Genomic DNA, 24,621 nt, shown 5'->3' with positions numbered 1-24,621 from the left:
TTAGAAAAAGAAATATTTTTCAGTATTTTGCTCAGTACTCATCCCCTAACATTACATACTGGAATGCATAGAACAGAAATGGTAAACTGTCTTACCAGCAAAAAAGAAATGTCACTTTTCACCCTGCTTCTGTCCCTTGATAGTTTAAACTGTGTGGTTGATGATCAGGCAGTGGCAGCAATGGCATAATAAAACAGATCTTACTGTGCCTGATTTTAAAGATAATCTCAAGAACCAATGAAAAACTGCTCTGATTATCAGATTGAGTTAAAGTAGCTATATATGTAATTTCTCATTAGTCATGGAGAAACAGGAATTTCTACTAAAGGGTTAACATTTAAAAGGCCAAGTAATTTGCTGAATAGAAAAGTATCTGCTTGCAGCTTTTATATAAATAGGTCAACAAAATAACTTTCTAAGTGACCTAAAGCCATTTCCTAGCCCTGTGTGGATGTGGGGCTAAACTGCTTCCACCCAAGACCTATGCCCAACTGTGCTCAGACCCCTGCAGCACCCCTGAGCTTCCCTGCCCGAACTTCCTCCACAGCTGATTCCTGCACTGTGCTCAAAGGGCAGCTCTGGAATCAAAGGCAAACAACCATTGCTGTTCTTCCTTGTCCTGATCCTAGAGTGTATAAGGAACAGATCTTCCCATGCCCAGCAGCAATGATGCAATGGCAATGTTACAGCCAGGATCCATCAAGTCTGTCCTGTACATGGGTCTAGTGAGAGAACAGAGAGAGAGAGAAGCAGTCAAAGAACAGACTGAGTAACAGTCTGTCAGTATCAGCTTCTGGGTCCAAGAGACAAGGAGCCAGGGGCCAAGCAGAAATGGAGATGGACATTTCCAAATTGGTACATCAGAATGGATTGTGGTGTTTCTCCCAGTACCTGCTTTTTGACCCTCGTGTTCCTGGGGAAAAAAAAATTCCAAATCAGAACTTCTAGATCAGGGACATTTGCAATTTGCTAGTAGGAGGCACTGAAAACCCCCCACCTCAAACCCCTCCACTTCCACAGTGACAACTCACTGACCAAAAGCTTAATTGTTATATACTGATTCAAAGGGAACAACTTCCCTTATTTTAATACCCCTGTGTCACACACTTGTACATGAAGTCTGCCTCCTAGGGTGAGCAGAGATAACTTCCAGCCCAACGTAACACCAAACCACCACCATCTATCAGATGTACAGCCAGATAGTGTTCCAGTAACAGAAACAGTCCCTTCAGCAGTTCTGGGGCCATCAATACAAACGGAAACAGAGCACACAGGACTGAGATGTAAAGGGCCCCAGAAAAACACACAAATTTCTCTCTTAAGCAGCCTGGGGTCAGTTACCACAGTGTAGTTTCTGAAGTGAAAAGAGCTGTGAGAAGATGCTGCAGAGGACTGTGCTGAGACCATCAGAAATGCTTCTGTCCAGTACACTTTCGCATCAAGATGATCACAATGTAAGCAGCCCTCACAGGACAGTGTAGGGCAGTCAGCTCTTCAGGGCAGTGGAGCTGGGATGATTCTCTGCTGGATTCACATGCCTTATGGAGGGCATGTGAGGGACCAGTAGCAGCAAGGAGCACATGAAAACAACATCAGCACATGAAGACAACACCTCCCATGACTTATTACAGCACATGACAAGAAAAATGGAAAATAAGGAGGGAAGAAACCAAAGAAGTTAATATATCTTAGAGCAGTACCCAGGAAGCCATTGAGCTAGGGATGTACTGAGAGAGTTATAACAATATGGACAAAACTAAGTCACGTGGGTCCAAAATCAACATAGCAAATACCATGGAGGATCTGAACAATCAAACCAGAGGATGTGGATGCAGGGCAGTACTGTTCCAGCACTCACCTATGAAAAAATCAGCTTCTCTTTACTACAGTGCTCTCCTCTTTAGGGAACTGTGGGGTTGCCTATAGTCTCAGGTAAGAGAAGGGGGTGAGAGAAGGGAGTTTATTGGTATCACTGCAACAACAGATTATTGATGCACTGGAAACATGCACCATTCACCACAAAGGTTCTCTCAAGATATAACCTTCTGGAGCCAAGCAGTCTATGGGTTAGCAGCACTATGTCTACGTAAGATGAAGGTCTTCTCGTTTAATTTCAGTATTACTTTTTAGTGACTTTTAAAGACATTTATCCGGAACAAATCAGAGATATGGAGATGTCAGAGAGAAAAACGGATTCAAGCTTACAGTGCAGTTTCATATTTGGCTTTATTAGCTAGCAGAAATTGCTCAAAATTTGTGCTACTGACCTGTTAACTGCAGCAGAGCAAGTCCAAGGAAGAAGTGGCAGGCATATCCAGGTAGGACAATGTTTCGATAATTTTAGCAAAATTCTAAAAGCTGCTCAATTAAAATGCTTGAAGAGGGCAGAGAAAGAGTCTGACTCAATAGAGAAGCCTAGTAGCGAGAGTTTCTTTAGAATTATATATATTTTGAAGTCTTTTCATTTGCAGACTCCATCTGGAAAATCTTTCTGAAACCTGAGTTGTGCTTAGTCTCTAGTACATGCATTTCTGCAATGATTTAATAAGAATTAGTTTTCATCCCCATGGACCGGTCTCAAACTGGTCTGTAATTAACAAACTACTACAGCTGAGTTTAAAGAGCCAAAGATAGTAGAAGGAAAAGTAACATCACATGTTGTTTGGAAAGGTAGGGGAACTTTAACATAGCAAAACATGCTTACCATGGGTTATGATTCTAAGGTTCCATGTGCAGCCAAACTCTTAAGTCATGTGAGAATACCAGAGAAAATAACTTAAAGTTCTGTACTCTTTATAAGATTACTGCAAAAAATTTTTCATATCTATGTAAGCCAAAGGATCATTTTCAAGGTACAGTTGCTTTTTTCTACCTTTTTTTTGACATCAAGGGAGGGTTGATCTATGATTCTAAAAAAAACAAAACCCAGCAAAACTCAGGAACAATCAATCACAACAAATTTGAGACATTAATAGGATAAGTGGGAATAAAAACAGGCATATTTCTGTGGACCTAACAGGTGTCAGTTTATGCAATAGAGCTTACACAAAGTAAACTTTGTTTCTCTTCTGAATTTTGCTAGCAGTTTGTTCCTGGTGCACTATGGAAAAGGCCGCACACTCATCCAGTCCTTAGTTTGTCTGTGTCCCACTGATAGGGCTCTCAGAGCGGCAGGAGACCCACTGCTTGACGTAGCTCCGTGTAAAGTCTTGCCCCTCTTGCTCAAAAGGGATGGGCCCACAAGTGGTCTGACTGTTTTGCCCAAATTCAGAGTCAACTGGACTTCCACAGTCTGAGTCCACAAAGCCACTGTCAATAGTGTCCAAATCTACACAGATCAAAGGATAGCTGTCACCAGGCTTTGTTTTGTGAGGGAAGAAGTCAAAGGAGCCTTCACTGTAGGAAACACTTTCACCATCAGGAGAAGGTAGAGAACCTGGATTTTCCAAATCCCACTGATAAGGCTGCAAGCAAAGGGCTTCTAGGATGCTCCCCACCCCTCCTTCCACTCCCCTTTCTCCTTGCTGATCAACTGGGACACTTGTGCTCCTCAGGTGGTCTGTGGACACAGAGCCTGAAGCAAGAATTTTGTCCTGTGTACTCAGATCAGCCAAATGCAAGTCACTGGATATCTTTCTGTCTTCCTCATCAAGGTTAATCTTGGGATAACTGGGTTCTCCAGCACTATCATCTTCCTTGTTGGTATGGTCATGTTCCCTGTACACATGGTTACAGCTGCACTGGCAGTTACAAGATGTAAATTCATCAGCCACAGTCACTGTATCAATTGACAAGTGCCCATATGACTGGTCCTCAGTCCCACCACCACTGTTTACACTACACCACAGTGACTGGCTACCATGACCTGGGGTAGTCAGGCAAGACACACAGGGCTTGCAAGGCAGATTCTTTCTTAGCTCATGCAGCTCTTCCTGTGGGGTGCTGCTGGAAGCATGCATGGTGTAAACTTCTAGGACTTCTGGAAGGACTATTCCCCATTCAAAGAAATCAAAGGTCATTTTCATATGGGATGCACCAACCCACTTCTGCAGAAAAAGAAACATAGGGAGAGAGAGGTTATCATCACAAGGTTTGAGGTTCCACAGAAATAACCAAATTTCTTACACTTTGGAGGCAAAAATTAAACTCTAAAATCACTGACTCCTCCAATATAACAGGAGGATGCTGTTATTATGAGACATGGGCAACTTCAGGAGAACTAACTGAAGTAATTAAAAATAATTAGCTCTGAGAGCTTTGTGTGGCTTTGCGGTTTTCTCTAACACTCTCGTCAGGATCCCAGGCTTCAGAAATCACATGAACTTAGCTCACACATTGAGACAGCACTTACAGAGAATAAAGAGCATAGATGTTTTCATTGCACCAAACAGATACTGGAAAGCTCTGGCTCTTATATTTGGAGACGTTTGGCATTCCTTTGTAGTAGATTTCTCCTTCTACTGCCCTAATGAGAATCCCTTGCTCGGGATAGCATAATGGCCTTTTAGTTTGTCATGTATTCCACTTACTTGATCAGCCCATTTATACCTTAAAATCTCCATTATGAGCCATGTAAAGAGGTTTGAAAAAGGGAGCAGGGTCTGGGATGCAAGCCATCTTCTTCCACAAGCTGAAAGAGAAAAGAGAAGGGCTTTGGGGTTAAGCACACATTACAAATGCAAAGCAAGGCATCTCCAGATCCATTTCAAGCAACTGGAATCACTTGCCCAGCCTTGTGAGTTAGCAAGCAGCTGAGGTTCTAAGGATGTCTTATGCTGCCAGAGTCATCTAACAGCCTTTCTTGTGAACTTCACTCGAGGTGAGACCTCAGCATTTGCACACATGCAGTCACACTAAGGTAAGAGGTACCAGTTTTTTTCCTTCCTGGAAAAGCACCAAATGCTAGAAATGCATTTTCACTGAGGCTGAGCTGGTTTGTGGTCTGCAGGCCAGAACTCTTCCCTATGCAATTCTTCTGTGGACCTAGGCTGTTCCAGCCTGATTGCTGCACCAGCCCAGCCCTCCCCCATATCTCTTCAAGGGCACAAGAAGCCTCTGAGAGGGACAGAGGCCTCCAGCCAGCACTGAGTGACCTATGTCAGCTTTGGAAGGGGGCAGCTAGCTCTGGCTACTGTGCTCTATCTGGCAACTGCAGAGCACAGACAAGACCAAGAGAACAGCTCAGAAAGCTGTGTGGCCCTTGCTTCATGCCCACGTGCCACCATCTTGGCCCAGCCAGCTGAATGGCAACAGAGTCACAGGGAAAAGCAGGTCACTCGGTGCAGCATATCAGCCAGTGACCATTCTTGGCTGTCCCTCACAAGCTCATAGCTGCCCACTCATAGATATACAAGACTCAAGGAAGGCTGCATGGAACACATCATCTTTAACAACATAGAATAAAAGCATTAACTTCTGCCTCCTGAAACATTCTTACCTCTGCTGTTTGGCCAGAAATGTTGTGATTGAGGCCATGATTGCCACAACAATGCCAAACAGCAACAGCCATTCCATGCCTCCTGTCTGTGTCACTGCTGGAAAAAGAGACAAGGTCATTCAGGCTCACCTTGCATTTATATCCTGATCAATAAACAGGAGATAGTGAGGGGAAAAAGGGTTTTTGGAATGCAAAGTGTTGCCAAGCATTGGAATGGACTACCCAAGGAGATGGTGGAGTCACTATCCTTGGAGATCAAGAGACTGGACATTGCTCTTAGTACTATGGTCTAATTGATTAAGTGACCATCAGTCAAAGGTTGGACCTGATGATCTTGGAGGTCTTTTCCAACCTAAATGATTAATTTCTACCCCAGATTCTCTCATTGGCATATTGAGCCTGTCACCTGGGCATCAGTACTCCAGACAGGTTTGATTGAGAGTGCTCAGAGATGACTGCATCAATGAAAGGAGCAGTATGTCAGCTGCCCTATGACCTGGCTGCACCACAGGTAGACAGCCAACATAGTTAGGGCAGGACAGCCCCTTCCCACAAAGACCCCTGGTGTTCCAACTCCTTGTTAGGGACATCTCCACAGATGATCTGTGAAGTGAAAGAATGCAGCTGATTAGAGACAGGTGTTGACTAGATGATGGTTTGGTAGCTACTCTCCACCAGTGATGAAAAGAAGCATCTTTGAGATCCAGAACTCAGATATCCCTTAGCAAATGGAGCATGGAGCTGCCACTGCACCAGGTAAACCCTGTAATACATCAGTTTGAGCTGCAGAGCAGTGAGAGCAGGGAAGCTCAGCACATGCTGCTGGCATTGATCACAGTGATTTTGCACCTGCTCTATTGGAGCAAAGGCTTCTTATTTTCATAGCCTCTGTTCAACCATGACAAGCATCAGTGTACTTCCATATACTGTGAATTCTCTGCAGAGTACTGCAGAGTGGTGGCTACTAAACAAAACATCCATACCCAGCATGACACGACATCACATTACAGGCACAGAACTCAGGTTTGAGAGCAGGATCCCCATTCCCTCAGCTGAAGACAACACTAAGACCCAGTAGAGGAGATCTCCCCCATTTCTGAAAGCTGCAAATAGGACCCTGGATATTTGACACTTTAAAGGAAGCTAGAGGCTGCACTCCTGCCAGTGGCATCCAAATGTACAGCAACTCCACCAAACACTCTTCTTTTGCCACACAGTGAGAATGTCAATACTGACAGCTCAGACTTGGGGTTCACATAACCAGTAAGGGAGCTAACCATACCTGTCTTCACCAGACTGTTTAAAATGTGTTTTAATTAATTAGATTTTATTAAATTTCTGAAAGCATTCTCTGACACTGGACTAATTGAAAGGGCAATGACATCTGGCAGCACGTACCGGCAGGGCGAGTTTTCAACGACAGCGGAGAACTCCATTCACTCCAAAAGCCACCATAGCCACTGTCTTCCCGGGGTCTGGCTCTCACTTGGAACTCGTACTCAGTGTTGGCCTGTAGTTCCCATGGCAGGATCACCAGTGTCCGTTTATCTTCATGAACAGCTTTAGTCTTCTGGGTCTGTGAATGATTAAACACTAGAGTGACTGCTCTTACTTTGCTCACACTGCTGCACAGTGAGGATGCCTGCAAAGTAACCTCTTCTGCTTTCATGTTGTTTCTGCAAGGCCATGCTCTGACTGGTCAGTAGCTACCTGCAATCCTGGGGGAGCCTTCCAGGAGGACAGCATGAGAATCAAATGAATTATCAGCCTTCCTCACAGGACCTAATACTTCTCACACAGGTTCTGTGTCTCAATTAATTTTTGGGTTTGCCTGTTTTCAGTCCAGTCAAGCAGAGAGACATTTTTTCTAAACCATGAAAACCCTTCTTTCCCACCAGTGCTACTATCTTAGTTGTGCTGGCCTTCTCTCTTCTGGTACACCCTACTTGATGGTAAACTGACATCTCACTTACCTCCCAGGTGTCAGTTCTTCTTTTGTAACGCAGCTGATATTCCAGCTCCTCATTCAAAAAGGAGAAGGAAGAGTTCTGGTAGATGGTTTCCCAAGAAATATTGTAACCCTCTGAGAACAAAGCAGTCAGGTTGAATGGAGGCTGTGGTTTTACTGGAAGACAGGATGGTGGTACCTTTCATAAGATTACTACAGTTAAGAGATGGCCCAACATGGTAACAGCAATGCAGAGTGAGTAGGGAACAAAGCTACCCTAGCAGTGGTAGGTCTTCCTACACTAGAGCACATCCACAGCATTTCTGTCCTCAGCCATGCACAGAATCCCACATGTGAGGAATATAATGAAGTCAGGACCACATTTCTTTGAATATATCTTCTGCTTGTCTCTGAAGCTCCTCATTGCCTATGGAGAAGGAAAGATTGTACATAGAGCTAATAAACTCCTGGGAGATTATGTAAAACGTAGAGCACCTTGTTCTTCTCATGTCATAAAAGAACTCTGTGTAGTCATGATCACTCACAAGATTGGGGAAATACCCCTCAATGTACCAGAGCCATGAGGAAAAGCTGAGGCTAGGAGACACTGCATAAACATACTGCAATTCCATGTCCCATCTGCTCAAAAAGCAAGCTTTTGTATTCCTGCATATATTGAGTGTTCATATATTGAAAAGCAGTAATGCAAAACTCCAGCAGTCTGCAGGGCCCACCACTGAGCTATGGTGCCTTTGGATGAGGGCCTCTAGGAGATCTGCAAAGCACCACTACCCAATCTCTAGTTTGTCAGTGGGAGCAAGGAGGCTTCCTGAAATGTTAAAGCATTTGTCAAAAAGATGACACTTCTCAAGTAAAGCTTCAGAAGAAGCCAAATAGAAAAATCCTTTTCCTACGTCTACCTGATACCCATCTGCTTGGCTAACCACTCCTTTTTTTTCACAGTTTGATACACAGCCCAGAATTTAACAGCATTCCGCCAAGTCAGCTACATGACAGCATTCAGTCTTCATGTCATGCAGGAGAAATGATTAGGAATTGCCCCAGAAAGGGGAACTGCCACATCCAGTACACCTGGGACACCTTGTGCCACCCAAAATAATGTCATGTTGGTTCAGGTGTCCACTGCAAAAGCCTTTTGGGAGCCTCCAGCTCCCTGGATATTACAAGAGAGCTGGAGAAAGACTTTTGACAAGGGCATGTAGTGATAGGACAAGGGGGAATGGCTTCATACTGACAGAGTACAGGGTTACATGGGATATCAGGGAGAAATTCCTGATATCAGGAACCAGAGATCCTTTGCTAGGGAAGAAGACAGTTTGTAACTGGAGTGCAAGCATTCTTGTCTGTGAGGGTGGTGAGGTACTAGCACAGGTTGCTCAGAGAAGCTGTGGCTGCTCCATCCCTGGAAATGTCCAAGATTAGGTTGGATGGGGCTTGGAGCAACCTGGTCTAATGGAGGGTGTCCCTGCCCATGGCAGGGAGTTGAGCTGAATGATCTTTAAGGTCCCTTCCAACCCAAACCATTTAAAGTATTTTGTGATTTGTGACATTTGTTACAAAGAAATTCCTCCTGCCCTTTAAAATCCAGCCAAGAACAAGCTCTTGCATAGCCTAGGTATGAGGCTGGGCTAAGGTGGATATTTATCACCTACTGCTTCATGAGGAAAAGGAATTTCCACACAAAAAGCATGGAACAAGCCAGCTCAAAGCTCAGCTTCAAGCATAATAGCAATAACAAGAGCACAGTGCTTTCTGTAGATGAGTTTCAGCAAAAGTAGCCCCACACTGCTTGCTGCCACTCTCACTTATTGTCCAGTCTATCCTAGCACATAAAGTCAAACAGTATTTATGGAATTCACCCTTTTTGTACTTACTGTTGTCTGACAAATAAAAGTCTTTGGAAAGCACGTGCTGCCTATCAGCTATCTCTGTAACATCCACCTGGACTTTGGTATCTGCAAGAAATTCAGTCATGTCCACAGTGCACATGTACTGCGTGTGACTGGTGTTCCTTGACAATTGCATGAGAGTGCAGGCAGCCACAGTATTTTCTGGATCTTCTTCAGGAACCCTAAAAAAGCCAAAACAAAGAAATCTGCATGTATCACATGCTGTAGTTGGATTAATTTGTTGCTGAACCACCAGGCGCAGGAAATTATTAAAATGAAAAATCAACATGTTTAAATAAAAAATTATCTTTGAACTTCAAAAGATATTTTTCCCCCTTCTACTTGCTCAGCTTAGCATCTTTGAGAGAAATAGGAAAGTGTTTCTGGAAAGGAAAGGTGCTCCTCAGGGCTACACAGCCCAAGGCTGCATCCACTTCCTTGCTGGGACAGAACAGCAACAGACTGGACAATCTACATGAGTCCTGCCAATGCACAGGGGTGAAATTTCACTTTTAACAGCAGCAAAGGACAAGGCATTCCCATGGCAGCAGAGAAGGCAATGGTAAGGAAGCTGGAGTCAGCATAGCAGTCAGCAGCAAGAAGCACAGTCAGTGCAGACAGGAACCAGGGGTCCCTTGCTAGGGAAGAAGTCAGTTTGTAACTGGAGTGAAAAATGCCAAGTAAAAAAACAGTATGGCAGCAAAACCAGGATTTCTATCCAGCAAAGAGGACAGAAGGTCACCACTGTGCTATAGCCATGTAGAAGCTCCTGCTAACTGGACTTTGCTCATCCCACCAAGACATACCAGGAAGCAGTGAGGTTGTATGAACCAGCGCCCAACTCATCTCGCAGGACACAGGACAGGGTCTGTACATAATCCACAAAACAAGTGAGGCTTTCACAACACAGAGCTGTAGGTTTGGAAAGAGAAAACACAATATCAACTTCTGTGATAAGTCAACATATGCACTCCTCAGGGCTCCCACTACATTTGAAGGGAACGGACCAGTCTCTGACAACTGCCCTCCCTTCCACTGAAAGTCTCCAGTTTTGGAGCATAAGATGTGTTCCAACTCTACAGGGTGACAAGTCACTGATGGCAAGATAAGTGTCAAACAAAAACCTATTAAAAACTCTGTGGCAACCAAAATCAGGAAATGCCCAAATTGTGACTCTTATAGAATCACTTCAGCAGAGTCACATATTTCTGCAAGAATCTTAGATAATATGGCACATAGAAGAGGCCTGAAACCCAGTAAGAAACAGCATATTCAAACATTTTAATGATACCACTTTCTAAATTGAGTACTGTTCATTGCTAGTCTAGTTTTCATTGAACACAACACTTTACACATTTTCTTCAAGTGCTCTTTTAGTAATTTTTTCTTTGCCATTCTCTTTCCTGTTTCCTAAAGCTTGATCTCTGTAGTATCAATACTTTTTATGTCCAACTCTAGAACCTTGAAGTACATTTTTAATGAAATTTGGGAATAAAAATGCTGCAAATTTGTAGTTACTATATTTCTATAGAACATTCTGATAAGCACAATTTATTAATTACAGACTTCTCGAGAGAACTTGAAATGCAATTGCAGAAATTATACTGGTCATTAGGAAAATCAAGTAATTTTTTTGAAAGTGGTCACAAAGCAGCATTTATACTCTTCTACTTGCTTTGTGGGAGCTCTGCTCACAGAACAGTATCTAGTATGTGCGTTATAAAAGTACAATTTTCCTGTACATAACACACTTATCTCCCTGGATTTCAAGGCAGGTAAGACAGTAGCACAGTGAGAAATGTCTGCATTGACAAGTCCCCTCCTGACAGCTCCCTGGGCTGACAAGAACCACCACCATTACACTAGGAATGGCTGAATGAGGAAGGCCTGCAGGTGATGCAGCATGCCATGATGGTTCCAACCATGCCTACTGCAGTGACCATTCATTTTGGACACAAAGTATTACCCATTTTCGATGGGAATAAAATGGTCATCAGCTAGGAAAAGAGTCATGATTGTTACATCCATGCTTAAATCAAGCATGTGTCCTCTCCTACTGTAAAGGCTGCTCCCAGCCTCCTGAGAGCACACTACATTGCAGCCATCAGGCCACAAAACCCTTTGATGCTAACCATGCTGCAAGCTCACTTCCCTTTGTTGTTCTGCTGCTTTCTTGGTTAGAGGAGCTGCACTCCCTGCTTCCTCCTTCCTGTTGCAACATGCTTATGTCCAAAGTGTTGTTTGCTAATGTGATATGCTCGACAACCCCAATGCCCCATCTTACAGCTGAAGCTGTACACAGGGAACCACCATGGAATGCAGACAGTGCAATGATGGACCAGAAACATCGGTTCCGCCCTCCAGATTAAATGGCTGTCCTCAGAAACAAGCTGTCTGCATTTACAGTCACAACCAACAGCAGGCGTGTCCGGCAGAGAGCGCAGCCTCTTTCTAGGGTGGGGTAGGTCCAGAGGAAAACACACAAAGACCAACTTTTCCTGCTGAAGTCACCCATCACAACATTTACTTCCTAGTCCTCACATATCAGAGCACACACTACTCTCCCTACACAAGCTCTGGGCAGCACTCAGATTTGTGTACAAAATCCTCCTTAACCAAAAGGTTTAGGATGGTGACAGAAGAAATTTGGGGATGTTTGCAACAGACTGGTCCCAAGGATCTACATATGATTTTTTAAAACCTTTATTTTGACTTTTTAATTTCATACAGACTTCAGAATTCTTTTAAAAAATTTCTTAAAGTTCTCACATTTTATTTTGAACCCTCAATAGACTCTTCTGAGGGTCCTGGACCAAGCACTGTTTAGTTCAGAATCCTGAGAAACATACTTTTTCTCTTTTAGCCTAACTTTATTCTCCTAAAAAAAATGGGGTTAGGAAACTCTTGCATTCCTTTAGAAAGGGCAGCAAGTATTAATAGGCTATTAAGCATCAGTAATTAGCGTTCTTCCATGCTATTATGTTAATTAGTCAAACAGATTACTATTCCTAGGTAGCTGGTAAGTTGCAAGGGTATCTTTGGGCAAGAATCTGTTCACAAAATTAAGAGAACAGCTTTTTACTGGGAAAGGAATAATTAAGTGTCCTAAAACCAGTTAGTTAGATCTAGGATGAAATGTCTCTCCTTGGCAGCTTCAGAAACAAAACTTGAATACTTTTAACAGTAAGATCTAGACTTATCCAAACTGAAATTAGTACTGAATTGGTAATTCCCTGGCTTGCATGACACAAAACTCGGACCAGACATCACAGTGGTCCCCTATGACAGAAATATATAATTCTGAATGCATCTTTTCTCCTTATTTAGGTCTGGGGCAGGTCCAATGCTTTGCGTACAAGCAGCAGGTAAGATACTAAACTTGCATGGTTCCTGGCAGACATGGTTGTCACTGCCTTTTTCTGTCCAGCTGACCTGTTCAGAAAGTCAGGTCTGAGTCAGCTGGAGTTTGCAGTAAAGGAGCCAGAAAAAAAAAAGGGGGGGGAGGGGTGGTGGTGTGACTGTATGCACAGCCCAGTCCTAAGCAAAGGGACCCAGACTAGAAGAGGTTCACTGCACTGACCCTGGCTGAGTGGACAACAGCAACCCTGGGGATATCCTGGTCTTGGCCACCAGAACCTTTTCTAGAGCAAAGGGTATTTTTGGTGGGGGAAATCCTACTCTAATGTCACTAGGAGACAATTCAGTGCAAGGCTGGCACTGCCTCTGCACTCTCTCCATTGGTGCTGCTCCCCAGAGGCGTATACAGCCTGGCTGAACTCTGCCCAGCTGTGCACCTTCCCGTGCCTGTCCTCCACTCATTACTGCATGGAACACTCTCCCCTAGGACCTTATCTTGTGCATGCTGTCCCATGGCAACCTTGTGCCATGCACATCTCATCAGAGCTGGCTCATATGGTCACTAAGATAAATCCTGTGGTTGTACAATCTGAAAGAAATATCTGAGGACTTACTGTATTGGAATAAAAGGCAGATGAAAATATTGTGGAGCCAAGGTTTGTTCTTCATGGTGGTTCTCACTGGATGTCCTGGGGAAGAAAAAAAACAAAACAAAACAACCACAAACAAGACTCCCACAACCAATTTAGAGCTCTTCTCAGACATTCACTTGAATAAGGTTGAGATGGAATTAATCTTGCTTTCATTTAAACATCTAAAAGTAGAGTGCCTTATTTAGACAATTAATTTCAGCACTTCTGTATGTTATCAATTCCATGGGCTAAGGGGGGTATGACCAACAGCCTGCCAACTTGCCATAAACAAGGTCAGGGAAATCTTTGCTCCTTGCTAGCACATGCACAGAGAAAGCAGCAAAGTGACTGCAGCTCAGGCTATCCAGGTAACAAGAAAGACTCTTGGGTTCATTGCTAACCCATTTTTCTTCATTAGTATCTTGCAGCTAGGAATGGCTTGCCACTAGAAGTGACATTGCTGCAGATTAAATAGCTACACAGTGAATTAGCCAAATAGAGTCTGAATATCATTGTGGATCTGTGTGAGGAAAGCTAGTAAGCACTCATTGATTTGGCCTACCTGTAGTTATATAAGCATGAAATATCTAGTTAAGGGACTCCAGAAAGACAAACTAGAGAAAAAAAAGAAAAACAACAAAAACAAACAAACAAACAAACAAACAAACAAAAACCCCAAAACAAAACAAAAAATCAAACCCAAAACCTAGCCTCCCATGTAGCATCTGAGAGAACAATGTACAGTACTGACTGCAGGGAAAGGCTGCCCTGATGGTATAGTGAAGAGAACCTACATGAAAGTCTTCAGAGAAGGTGACAGCAGGATGTTTAAAACAGAGGAAATAGCATCACATACCAATGACTATTCAACTCACAGCCCCTGCTCCAAGACAAAGCCCTCAAGTCATATAATGTATTTAAGGCTGTGTTTTCACAGCATTTAAATATTTATAGAAACACATGGATGTGCACAGAAAGACTTAAAACGTGCTCTCTGCAGAGTATTGACTGTTGATACCTATTACAGACTTCAGCACTGTTTTCTCAAGCTATTCTTAAATGGGACAAGACTTTGGAGAAGCAATGTGTATTATTTTGGTGACATAACTTCGTTGAAAACAAGTTGCAAGGATGCACAGACAGCAGGAAGGGCCCATATGCCATGCCACATAGTCTGATCTACCCTTTTAATTTAAAAAACCATCACCACTTGTCCCATTGCAACAGACTGTGCTAAAAAGTCTGTCCTTATCTTTCTTACTGGCTCCCTTTAAATAACAAAAGGTTGCAGTAAGGTCTCCTCAAAGCCTCCTCTTCTCTAGGCTGAACAAGCCCAACTCTCCCAGCCTGTCATACACAGCAGAGGTGCTTCAGCCCTTGAAGCATTTCTGTGGCCTCTTCTGGGTTCAATACAGCAGTTCCACATGCTTGTCACATTGGGGGTCCCAGACCTGAAGGCAGAACACCAGGTAGGGTCTCAAGAGAGCAGAGTAGAGGGGAAGAATCCCCTCCCTATATCAGCTGCCCACACTGCTGGGGAAGAACCCCAGGACCCAGGAGTTTCTGGGCTACCAGAAATTATGGCCTGCTTATGGCCAGCTTTTATTCCACCACTGCCCCCAGGGACTTGTCAGCAGAGCTGGTCTCAATCTGTTTGTCCCTCAGCCTGTATTCATATGCAGGGTTCAAGGTATCCAGGTCCTGGGGTCCCTATGCAGCATCTACCACAAGCAACAAATACCCAGGCAATCGCCCAGCAGAGAGAAACCCATGAAGCCTTCAAGACTTAGGGAACATTTGTGGAGTTCAAAAATTTCCCAGGTTTACTCAAATAATGAAAGCAAAACAAATTTAGCAGCCACCAGAAAGCCAGAAAGCCCCTGCAGCCTCATGTGAGCTCACAGATGTTCTCTCAGGGTATCAGTGCCCAGGTGAGACTAGCAAGACTCATTCTGGAGGTGCCACAGACACAGGTGTCACACCCTGCTGTGGGGGTAATGATGCAGCTGCTGCCCCTTCTTTCCTGCCAAACAAACCCTGCCCATGAAGCACTGTTCCAGCTCAGCAAGGAGCCCCAGGCACCCTGCCATTCTCCCTCACCTGTCGCCAGTGGCAGGGCAAACTCTCTAACTCTGTACTCCAGCCCTTCTTTCTGCATCACACATTGCCTTGAGTAAACACCTTTTCTTGACCCCTCTGGTCCAAGCTCTCCAAGTTTTTTCTGTATAATTATTCTCATCATTACCACTACTTCTGGTGGTACAGTCCCTAGACACTGAGATACAGCCCACTGTCTAACTCCACCTTGTGATCTCACCCATCTTCCATAGCTCTTCTCCAAATCCTCATTCCTTTGAGGAGGACTTGCTGTTATCCTGCTATCTGAAACCTGCTATCTGAAACCTGCTCAGTCAACTTCATGCTGGCTGCACCATGAGCCCATCTCAGCATCACTTAGTATTGTGACTGTCATGCTCCACACTCTTGGCCACCATGGAAAACAAAGAAAGGCAACTTGTGAAAGAGAAGGGAAAAGAGAAGGGAAAAGAGAAGGGAAAAGAGAAGGGAAAAGAGAAGGGAAGAGGAAGAGGAAGAGGAAGAGGAAGAGGAAGAGGAAGAGGAAGAGGAAGAGGAAGAGGAAGAGGAAGAGGAAGAGGAAGAGGAAGAGGAAAAGCTGGGTCCTCAGAGAGGTCTGCAGACCCACCACTTATTTCAGAATCCAACTGGCAGGGCCTCTCGTGCTTAATATTCACAATATTGCATTAACTTCCTACTTTTATGCTTATTCCTGCCTATATGAACAGATAATGCAAGGAAAGTCTTTGCTGCTTTTACCTATTGGACTGTGGTTTCTTTCAAGGGCCTCCCCCCCTACTTTTCTTTCTCTGCTCAGAGAATGGTACCATAGACCTGAAGGGACTGGAAAAAGTCAAAGCAAGGAGCCCAAGTAGCTCATTGGGTAGATGTCTTACAGGGTTACCAGAGACTGCCATTACACAATGGGGAGAGGTTAGCATACAGCCTTGTAATCTAGAAGGAAGATTCATGAAGATGAGCATAGTAGCAAAAGTAAGAAAACAGTAGGATCTGCTAAAACAGCTGAAACAAAGAGACAATGCTTCCTCAGTTGGGATACCACTGTTCCATCTCTTACCCTTGCCAATGGCCACAGATTAGTCCAACATTTATCTCCTTCTATTTCCCTACCTCAGTGTGGTAGGAAAGGACTGTGACCTCTAAGAGCTCCACAGACAGTTTCAGTACTGCTGAAACTGTCTGACCTCCTGGCTGGGCTCCAGATTGTTATGACAGGACATGGACAGACAAGACATGTGCAGAAGAGCTGGGAAAGCTGCAGCTCTGCAGCAATATTTTTGTGGTGGTTGATGCCAAAGACCTCATGACTTCAATGGAAATGTATACCAGCCCTACTTCTGAAGCATGCTCCAGTCAGGCCCCCTGCAAGCTTCAATTCCAGTCTATCATTGAGACCCCCACCTTTCCTACATCCCTCTGTTTTTACACCCTTCCCATTTGCTTCTATCTGTCAGCATGTGATTGTTAACCTGGAGGAAAGAATGGCAGTGGGCAATGAGCAGGGGTAGGAACTTATTCCCAGTCTGGCATTAGAGAAGTCCTTTCTACTGCCTTGTTTCATTTTTTCAGTTTGTGAAATAGGGACTCAGAATCAGCTTCATGCATCCTTGCGACACAGACACTTGTTATAAAATGTCAAGCATTTTACAGCTGCCAAGTACCGCATCTGCAAACTCTGTAATATCCTTATGAGATCACAGCAATAAAGCTGAGTAGTCATTTATAATATACACATGTAAATGATGCTGTGTTTTTAATATACCAGAGAATAGGAAATAGGACCAATACAGACAGACATTTATGAAGATTATTTTTGTTAAGGATCTGGAAATATGAGGGTATAACTGCCAAACATTGATGCAGTCTAAGCTGACAGTTTGAACTGTTTTCAGGAAATATATGTACTTAAAAAAAAATAAACAAAAAAAAATCCCAAAACAACAACAAAACACACACCAAAAAAATGAAAAAAAATCAAAACAAACAAAAACTCACCAGAAAAAAACATGCCCAAAAACAAAAACAAAAAAAACCAACACAAAACCCCAAACCAAAACTAATTAAGAACTCAATTTAAGTAAAAAAAAAGAAAGGAAGAAAATATTTCCAAACATGAGAAAATGAATTTTTTGCACCCAAGCAAAAAAAGAGTGAAGACACAGTCCACCAGTTATATGCCCAAATAAGCTTTCTTCTTGAAAAAAAATCATTATCAATGCACACTGGCATCTAATTAGAAAGCTGAAGCAACAGGGAGACAAAGGGGTGCCCTAACTGTCCAGAGGTTACAGGCAATGACAGCTGGGGCACAAGGGCCATATCAGCTATAAGAAAGATCTACAGTGAGGCTGCAATATCAAGCAGGAACAAACTAGCAGCAAGGAGAGTTGGTGGAAACATGGATATTACCTGCCCTGTTCTGTGCATTTCAGCCCTCCAACACTTCCATGACCAGTCTGGCTAAATCATTACTGCAATTGCAGACCCCACCTGGGGAGCTGAGCAGCAGGTGGGTCTCCTCAGCACTGAGTAAGAGCAAAGCCTACTTGTGCACAGCCAAGGGCCGTGGTGTATTGGAATACACAGCGATAAGTGGAGATTGACGTCACCACTGTATCAGTATTACTGTGCCAACAGAAGGATGTGGTGAGAGGAGGTGATGAATTCAGGTCCAAACACCCACACAACATTTATTACTGTACTGCTTGCTTTCTTACATGAGAAAAGGGTGGGAGAAATGATAAAAACTCACAAGCCTCATATCTAAAAGGTCATAGTGGGGCTTAGATTTGTGCAGTGAGGAGGCATCAGTGTCAAGGTATTTAAGGGCTAAGCCAAACTGCATAGTACAGTGTGTGCCACATTGGAGACAGTCAAACACCACTGTGTTCAGCTTTCATCCGTTCCAAAAATGGCCCAGGATCAGGGCATCAGCACCAGTCCTTAGACCACAGGCATGGAGGTCATCTGGCTCCTACACAGGTGAGGGGCTCACCCCTGTCGTATCTCACGCCTGTGACTTGTGTCTGGACCGGGTCTCTTTAGATTGCAAGGTTGACACTGAGGGAGGGTCCATCAACTCACCTAATCATACCTTTAAAGGCGTTTCAAGGAACCCATGCACACTCACTGTATCCTTGGACAAGAGGGAAATGAGCAGCACTATGGAGGGATTTGGCACACACAACACGGTGTGAAGGTAGGAGGAGCTAGGAGCAAGAACAAGGAGCTGTAATAACCCAAGAAGTCTGCAGCAGTGAAGTTGGCACAAAGCAGCAGGGCGCAGGATGAGGAAGCTCCATGTAAAGCCCTCCATACCTCTGACTCACCCTTTGAAAAACAGATGTTTTGGAATGTTCAGGCCAGGGCAGGCAGCTCTTGACCCTGCTTGCCAGGTAGTTGCTGGAAACTGAGCTGGTTGTACACTGTTAGAGCATGCATAGAGACAGTCACATGACGTAATCCAGAAGCTACTCCTCATTGTGTTTGGAGCAGCCTCTGTGAAAGACCAGCTCTCCCTTCTACATGCTTTGTGGATCACTTACAGGCACAATGTCAGGCCCAAGCTTCTAGAAAATACTTGTCTCAGCTGATGGTGCCTGTGGGTTGTGGAGATTGCCACCTCTCTTGGGTGCAGTGTGAGACAGTACAGGGTTAATGAGGCTGAGTGGCTAAGTCAGATATTTCCCAGAAGTAATATCTTTCTGTTGTGAGGATAGCACACCGGGACAGTGGTGTAGCTTTTGCCCCCTGATTACCCAGGACTCTCTAAGGTGTGCCCATATTGTTATTTGTGCAGAGGAGGGAGGGAAAGAGCAGCATGTGTGATCAGTCCAAAGAGTGATAGTCTGGCAGTCACAAGCCACACTACTTTTAAAACAAGCAATAGTATGCATTTGATATTACAGAGCTAATTTTAAAAACAGGAACACTAGTAGCACTGTAAGACCAATGCCTTTATAAATTTAAACACATTGCACCAAAAGGCCTGTTTTTCTCAAATTTAACTCATAAAAAGTGTAATTTCAGCCTAGCCTGCAGCAGTAATATTCACCAAGAAGCAAGTGTGAAGGGCACAAAAGAGAAAGCTTGGTAGATTCTGTTATTCATGACCCAAAACCATTTTGCCATCACTGGAAGAAGGGCAACATCATTACGTATTTATCAGCAAGATAAATCATCAAAAAAACCAGAATTGTCAGCTCTGAATGTTTTCTCTAGGATATAAAATCAGTCATGCTTGGAGTTATCAGGTTCATGATTTGACAAAAAAGAGAAAAAACTCCACAGAAACAGTACTACCTCTGTACTTTCTTCCTGTCATAACAGAATTAAACCAACATCCCTGGCAGCATCAAAGATACAGACCCGGCATAACTTTAGAGTACACAATTACTGGCTGGTGACATTTAGGATGAAGATAATCATACATTACAATAAGTGAAAAATGGCAGGAGAACAGCTGAGACATGAGTAACAGTGTTCTGCTGGAAAGGAAAGCAATAGAAGAAACCACCTCAAAGCTCAGGAAACAAGCTAAAATATGAATGAGCCAGGCAGAAAGCAGAGGTGTTAGTCAGCAAAGCAGCAGGTTGAAAAACACCGAAGCTCCACAGGTGGTGGCTGTGAGCTGACACAGGATGCTGCCGGGGAGGGAGGAGTGCATTGCTTTCAGTCTGGGGAATATTGAATGTCCCCAGCACAGACCCCAGCATCCTGCCCTCCTTCCTCTTCTAGTTATCTGTAGCCATCAACACTGGGGTCAGCCTCTTGTTTTCCCCAGTATCCATCAAGTCTGAACTCATACTCCATGAATGCTGTAGTAAGAGGACATCACTTTGTCTCTAGCCAGAGGAAAAGAGCTTACCTTCACAGAGCTGTGGCTATGTATGTCTTGCTCACATGGAGGAGATTGCACAGAGGCTTGTATCTTCTCTTAGGAAATCACCCAACACATGCTGGTAAAGAGAAACAGGAATGACTGTGCTTGTGAACTCACCCTGACCATCTGGAACAGAAACCTACAGCTCTGCTCGGGCTCGAACCCAAGATCCGCAGCTGCACCATGCAAAGCATGTCCAGAACATCTCCGCACAGGGCCAGCAAGACTCGTGCTTTCCCACAGTGCTCACCTGAGCTGGCAGTGCTGGCAGAACTCCCTGCTCCTTCCATGCAGGTTAGCAGAAACTGACCCCCTTAAGGCAACATTGACAGCTTGTCCCCAGATCTCTGCAATTGAAGATGCACCAAGACCAGAACTCTACTCCTGGCACACAGCTGTTTATGGCAAGATCCTCATCTGCATCTCATGGAGCTCTGTTTTACCACAGCTGTCAAAAAACAGCATGTCCCACCTATTCTGCCTGGCTGCAGCTCTTCCGCCACTGGGGCTGATGCAGCAACGGAGTGTGCCTTAGGCAGCTTCTGGCACCTGTCACAGGCTGAAAAACACACCAGCTGTCTTCAACCTCTGGTTGAGGCAGCATGTGCAAAGCAAAGGCCTGACACAGCAAGCTGCAGGGGGGAGGCCAGCTGCATCTATAAACCACAGAACATGCAGTCCTAACACATTTGGTGACTTCTCATGTCACTGGCAGCAATGTGACGTGCCTTTAGGAGAAAAGGCAGGAAGGGAGTGGCTTCTCAGAAAAGCCACTCTTGTAGCCCCCCTCCACTATAAAATCTTGCTACACAAGCCCAATACAGGAACAGAGCAAAGATGTAAGAACTTTAACTTAAAGAACTTTGCAGTTCTTTAAGTTGTAAGAACTGCAAAGGCAGCTTGACCAAAAGTGGGAAGAATTTCTAATACTTCTGAACAAGTATCTCTTGCAGGGTCCCAGCACATCTCAGGATGAGGCCATGGAATAGTCAGCACAGGCCAAACTGTGTATCCTAATTCCTGCTGTAGTAGAGGAAACAAGGCATTTCATGGCTTCATTGCCCCCGGTCATGTTGTGGAGGAGCATGCAATGTTTTACTGAAGCACCTCAGCCAGGCAGTGGAAGGGGAAGACCATGCAGCAGTGAACTGCCCTGCACAACCTTCAAGCCCAGGGCCTGCCAGACATGTGCACTGGTCAGTACTTGCAGCACAGTACAAGCCAGCTCCTCCAGACTTCAGCTGGCTGTTTACCACAGGCACTGGCTCCACAGCCAGCCCGGCCGATGCACATCTGGTTCTCACAGAAACTCCCTAGGGTGTCAAAACAAGAACTGGGGACTGGTTATAAGGCTGACCCAGGCATGGAAATTCTACACCCAGAATGCGGTCCAGTGCTTTCTCACCTCATTGTAATTCTTGTTGCTGTGTGGGTGGCTCATTGCAAGTGAAACCAGCAGTAGCTGAGCTGGGGAGAAGCAGTCAACCTCAAACCCTTCAGCCGTATAGTGAATTTCCCCATTTCTAAGAGCTAGGGAAACAGCACCAAGTAGGAAAATCCCAGTGCTACATATTAGTCATCAACTTGGTAGCCTTCAATCAGAGGACAAATACCACAGTTATGAATGCCCTGCTCTTTACGATTGGGTAGAGACAGGATAAGGAAGTGGCTGATCTATCACTAAACTGGGACAGGAGCTCCTTAGGATGCCTGCCATGCTCCTTGGACTGGGGCAGGTCTAGCACAGAAATACCTCTACCAAAGACAGACTGTGGCTCACAGGCTGTACTGTAACAGTTCTTGCCATGACAATTGCCTCTCTGCATTCAGAATACAGAATCTTGGGCCTCATGCAAAGATGGTCAGTTTTATAGACAGCATTCTGACTAAGAGCAAAAAAAGACATAAACAGTAGCTCCTCCCCTCATGCAGCTAAACATGCCACAGCAGCCAGTTCCCCATTCTGTTCAACTAGGACTGTTGCCAGTTTTTCTTCTCTTTTATCTTGCAGTCTTACTGAAGGGACAGTATGGACATTTCAATGTTATAGAAGACCACAGGAGGGGCAGATTGGAAGCAGGACAGCAAAAAGGACAAATAGAGCAAAGCAGCTTTGGCCAGAGTTATGCAGAGATGCAAAGTTCCTCTCAACAAGCTTGTCATAAGGAATGAAAACACTCAGGATTTAGCAATCCAGCTGTGCTGCTGATAGCTGTTATTAGGCACTCTGGGAAAGCAGGCCAACATGCGGCAATTCGTTAGGCTTTGGTGTGTTAGTGAGGTATCTGGAAAATGCTCTCTTCCGCATTTGACTGTGTTTTTCCTTTGATTTGGAGCAATCTGCTTAGAAAAGACAAGAGTCCTGCAGCTGAAAACCAAACCAGTTCACCGGTTTTTTTAACCAGAAAGTTTTTTTCCCTGCTTTTTTTAACCAGAAAGTTCCTTCTGACCTTGTGACTTTGGTGCAGTAGGAGAGGCCTTGAGGGCTGTTGCCATGACTGCAAGGTCTCAGTCACAGAAGTGTGCTGAAAGAAACAAAAATTACGGATAATGCGAGATCAAGATACATCATCACGTGGGAGCCTGGGGCAGAGCTTGCATTCAGCAATCTGCAGAGGTGAGAAATGATCTTGTGTGCATGCATGGACACACATGCCTGCGCATTGCCCAGGCATAGTCCTCCAACAATTAATAAAAATTACCTATTTTTTTGTAAAAGAAACTGCATACAAAATAACACCTTTTGGAAGCACCTCTGTCGGGGCTAGAACACAAGTTGTATGAATCATGCTCCCTAAAACGTTTTCGACAGAGAAGACCTGGTTAGGAGAAAATAAACTGTTCTCTCAGCCTCTCTTCATTAAGGAGTTTTGTCACATAATTCCATGGTCAGAAGTAAACCTTAGGGAGCAGGATTTTGGGAGTTACAACTCTCTCGCTTAATTCTCTAATCCGTTGTTCCTTTGGCCCTATCATTGCAACACTCAAAAGAATTGGTTTTCTTATATAAAGTTTGTAGCTTGTGGTAGGTGGACACTTGGACAACCCTGGATCCTGCCTCAGCAATGTAGGGTCACAAAGCAAGATGCAGAGTCAAGCTATTTAAAAAGCTGAACCCTCCTTCACCCTGAACTAACTTGCCCCTACCCCCAAGAACCTGACTCCACATCCTCAAGGTCCTGCTCTATACTAGGATCACCCTGTTGTGTGTTTATTGTTAGTTTTCTATGGGCAATGATAAATCTCATGATTGACGGTAATTTGCCAACAGCTGATCCTTACAGGTGTGTATTTCCAAGGAGCCAACTCTGTTCAGAAGAGAAATGAAAAGAAGCCAAGCCTGTGGCATTTCTGCAATGGAAAAGGAGTGTATCTGAACTAGTTTCTCCTGAACTGTGAGTGCACCAGCTTTTTTTCTCAGGAACCTATTTCACTTATGGTGAGTCAGGTTGCTAGTATTTGGCAGACAGACAGGTGAAAAAGATGCGGAGGTGGAGCGATTGTGAGCAAGTAATAAATGGCACTCTAATTAGGCTAAAATTTGGCACAAGCCTTCACTTGCACAGCAGTCTTTCAAAACAAACTGAAAACCAATGAATATATGCTTACCATGACCAGTAATTCTCTGTCCTGGCAAGAGGCCTCCACTCGCAAAAAGGACAAGCCTGGAGGGTACCAAAGCTTCTCTCTTGGGAGGGTGAGCTGCCTCTCTCTGTATAAGCATGCAGGCACAGGCTGGTCCTCAACTGGTGACCGCAGTTCAGACCCCTCACTGCCAGCTCAAAGTCACAACTCCCACTCACCACCCAAGGGGCAGATAACCAGCTTGGGCTAGAAATCTGTCACTTGAAACCCACGTGGTTAATCTTTCTGGGAAGAAACGCTGCTTAGAAATCCCTGATTTCTTTTACAGCTAGATAAGAAACTAATCACCAATGATAGCACTGTGTAGGTGCAAATGATGGTAATCTTTACTTCAGGTCTTGATTGCACAGGTATAGAAACATACACCCCATACCAGGGCTAAGCACACAGAACAACATCCCCCCCCAACCCAAAAGAACTAAGTTATGCAGGCTGTGTGATAAATCAAACACCTTCCCTTTGGACTTGCACCTATATCCCACTTTCAGGTGTGTCAGCACATTCCATGTAACCTTGGGAAGCACACACCTGTGTGTGCTTCCCAAGCAACACATAGCCAGGGCAGTAACTGCAAAAGCTGTTCTAAGAACTCCTGATTCCTGCAGCTGCTGCTCCCTTTTAGAGATTTCTCACAACTGGAGACACCACCTCTGACTTTGTCCCTGTAGAGCTGTGGCTGCCACTGCTGGGTGCCAAACCCAACTGTGCTCAGG

At 44.4% G+C, this 24,621-nt stretch overlaps 1 protein-coding gene across 13 annotated transcripts in view; it reads right to left on the bottom strand.

Moving 5' to 3' along the window:
* Nucleotides 1-24,596, bottom strand: part of IL21R (interleukin 21 receptor) — a 37,077-nt gene extending 12,481 nt beyond the window's left edge. For 2 of the 13 annotated variants that reach the window (XM_050979903.1, XM_018915718.3), the window contains exon 1: nt 96-3,133. Coding sequence is in view for 11 of the 13 variants with exons in the window: in XM_030229734.2 (XP_030085594.1) it covers nt 3,132-4,046; nt 4,549-4,630; nt 5,438-5,534; nt 6,836-7,013; nt 7,411-7,562; nt 9,281-9,477; nt 10,102-10,207; nt 13,267-13,417 (1,878 nt within the window). In the remaining 2 variants the exon portion in view is untranslated. The other 11 variants (XM_050979898.1, XM_050979899.1, XM_050979900.1 and 8 more) reach the window with 11 other exon arrangements.
* Between the last annotated feature and the right edge of the window lie 25 nt (nt 24,597-24,621).

Source organism: Serinus canaria, chromosome 14, assembly GCF_022539315.1.
Source record: "Serinus canaria isolate serCan28SL12 chromosome 14, serCan2020, whole genome shotgun sequence".
NCBI lineage: Eukaryota > Metazoa > Chordata > Aves > Passeriformes > Fringillidae > Serinus > Serinus canaria.
Note: the sequence above shows the minus strand (reverse complement) of the source record. Positions and strands in the feature narration are given on the sequence as shown.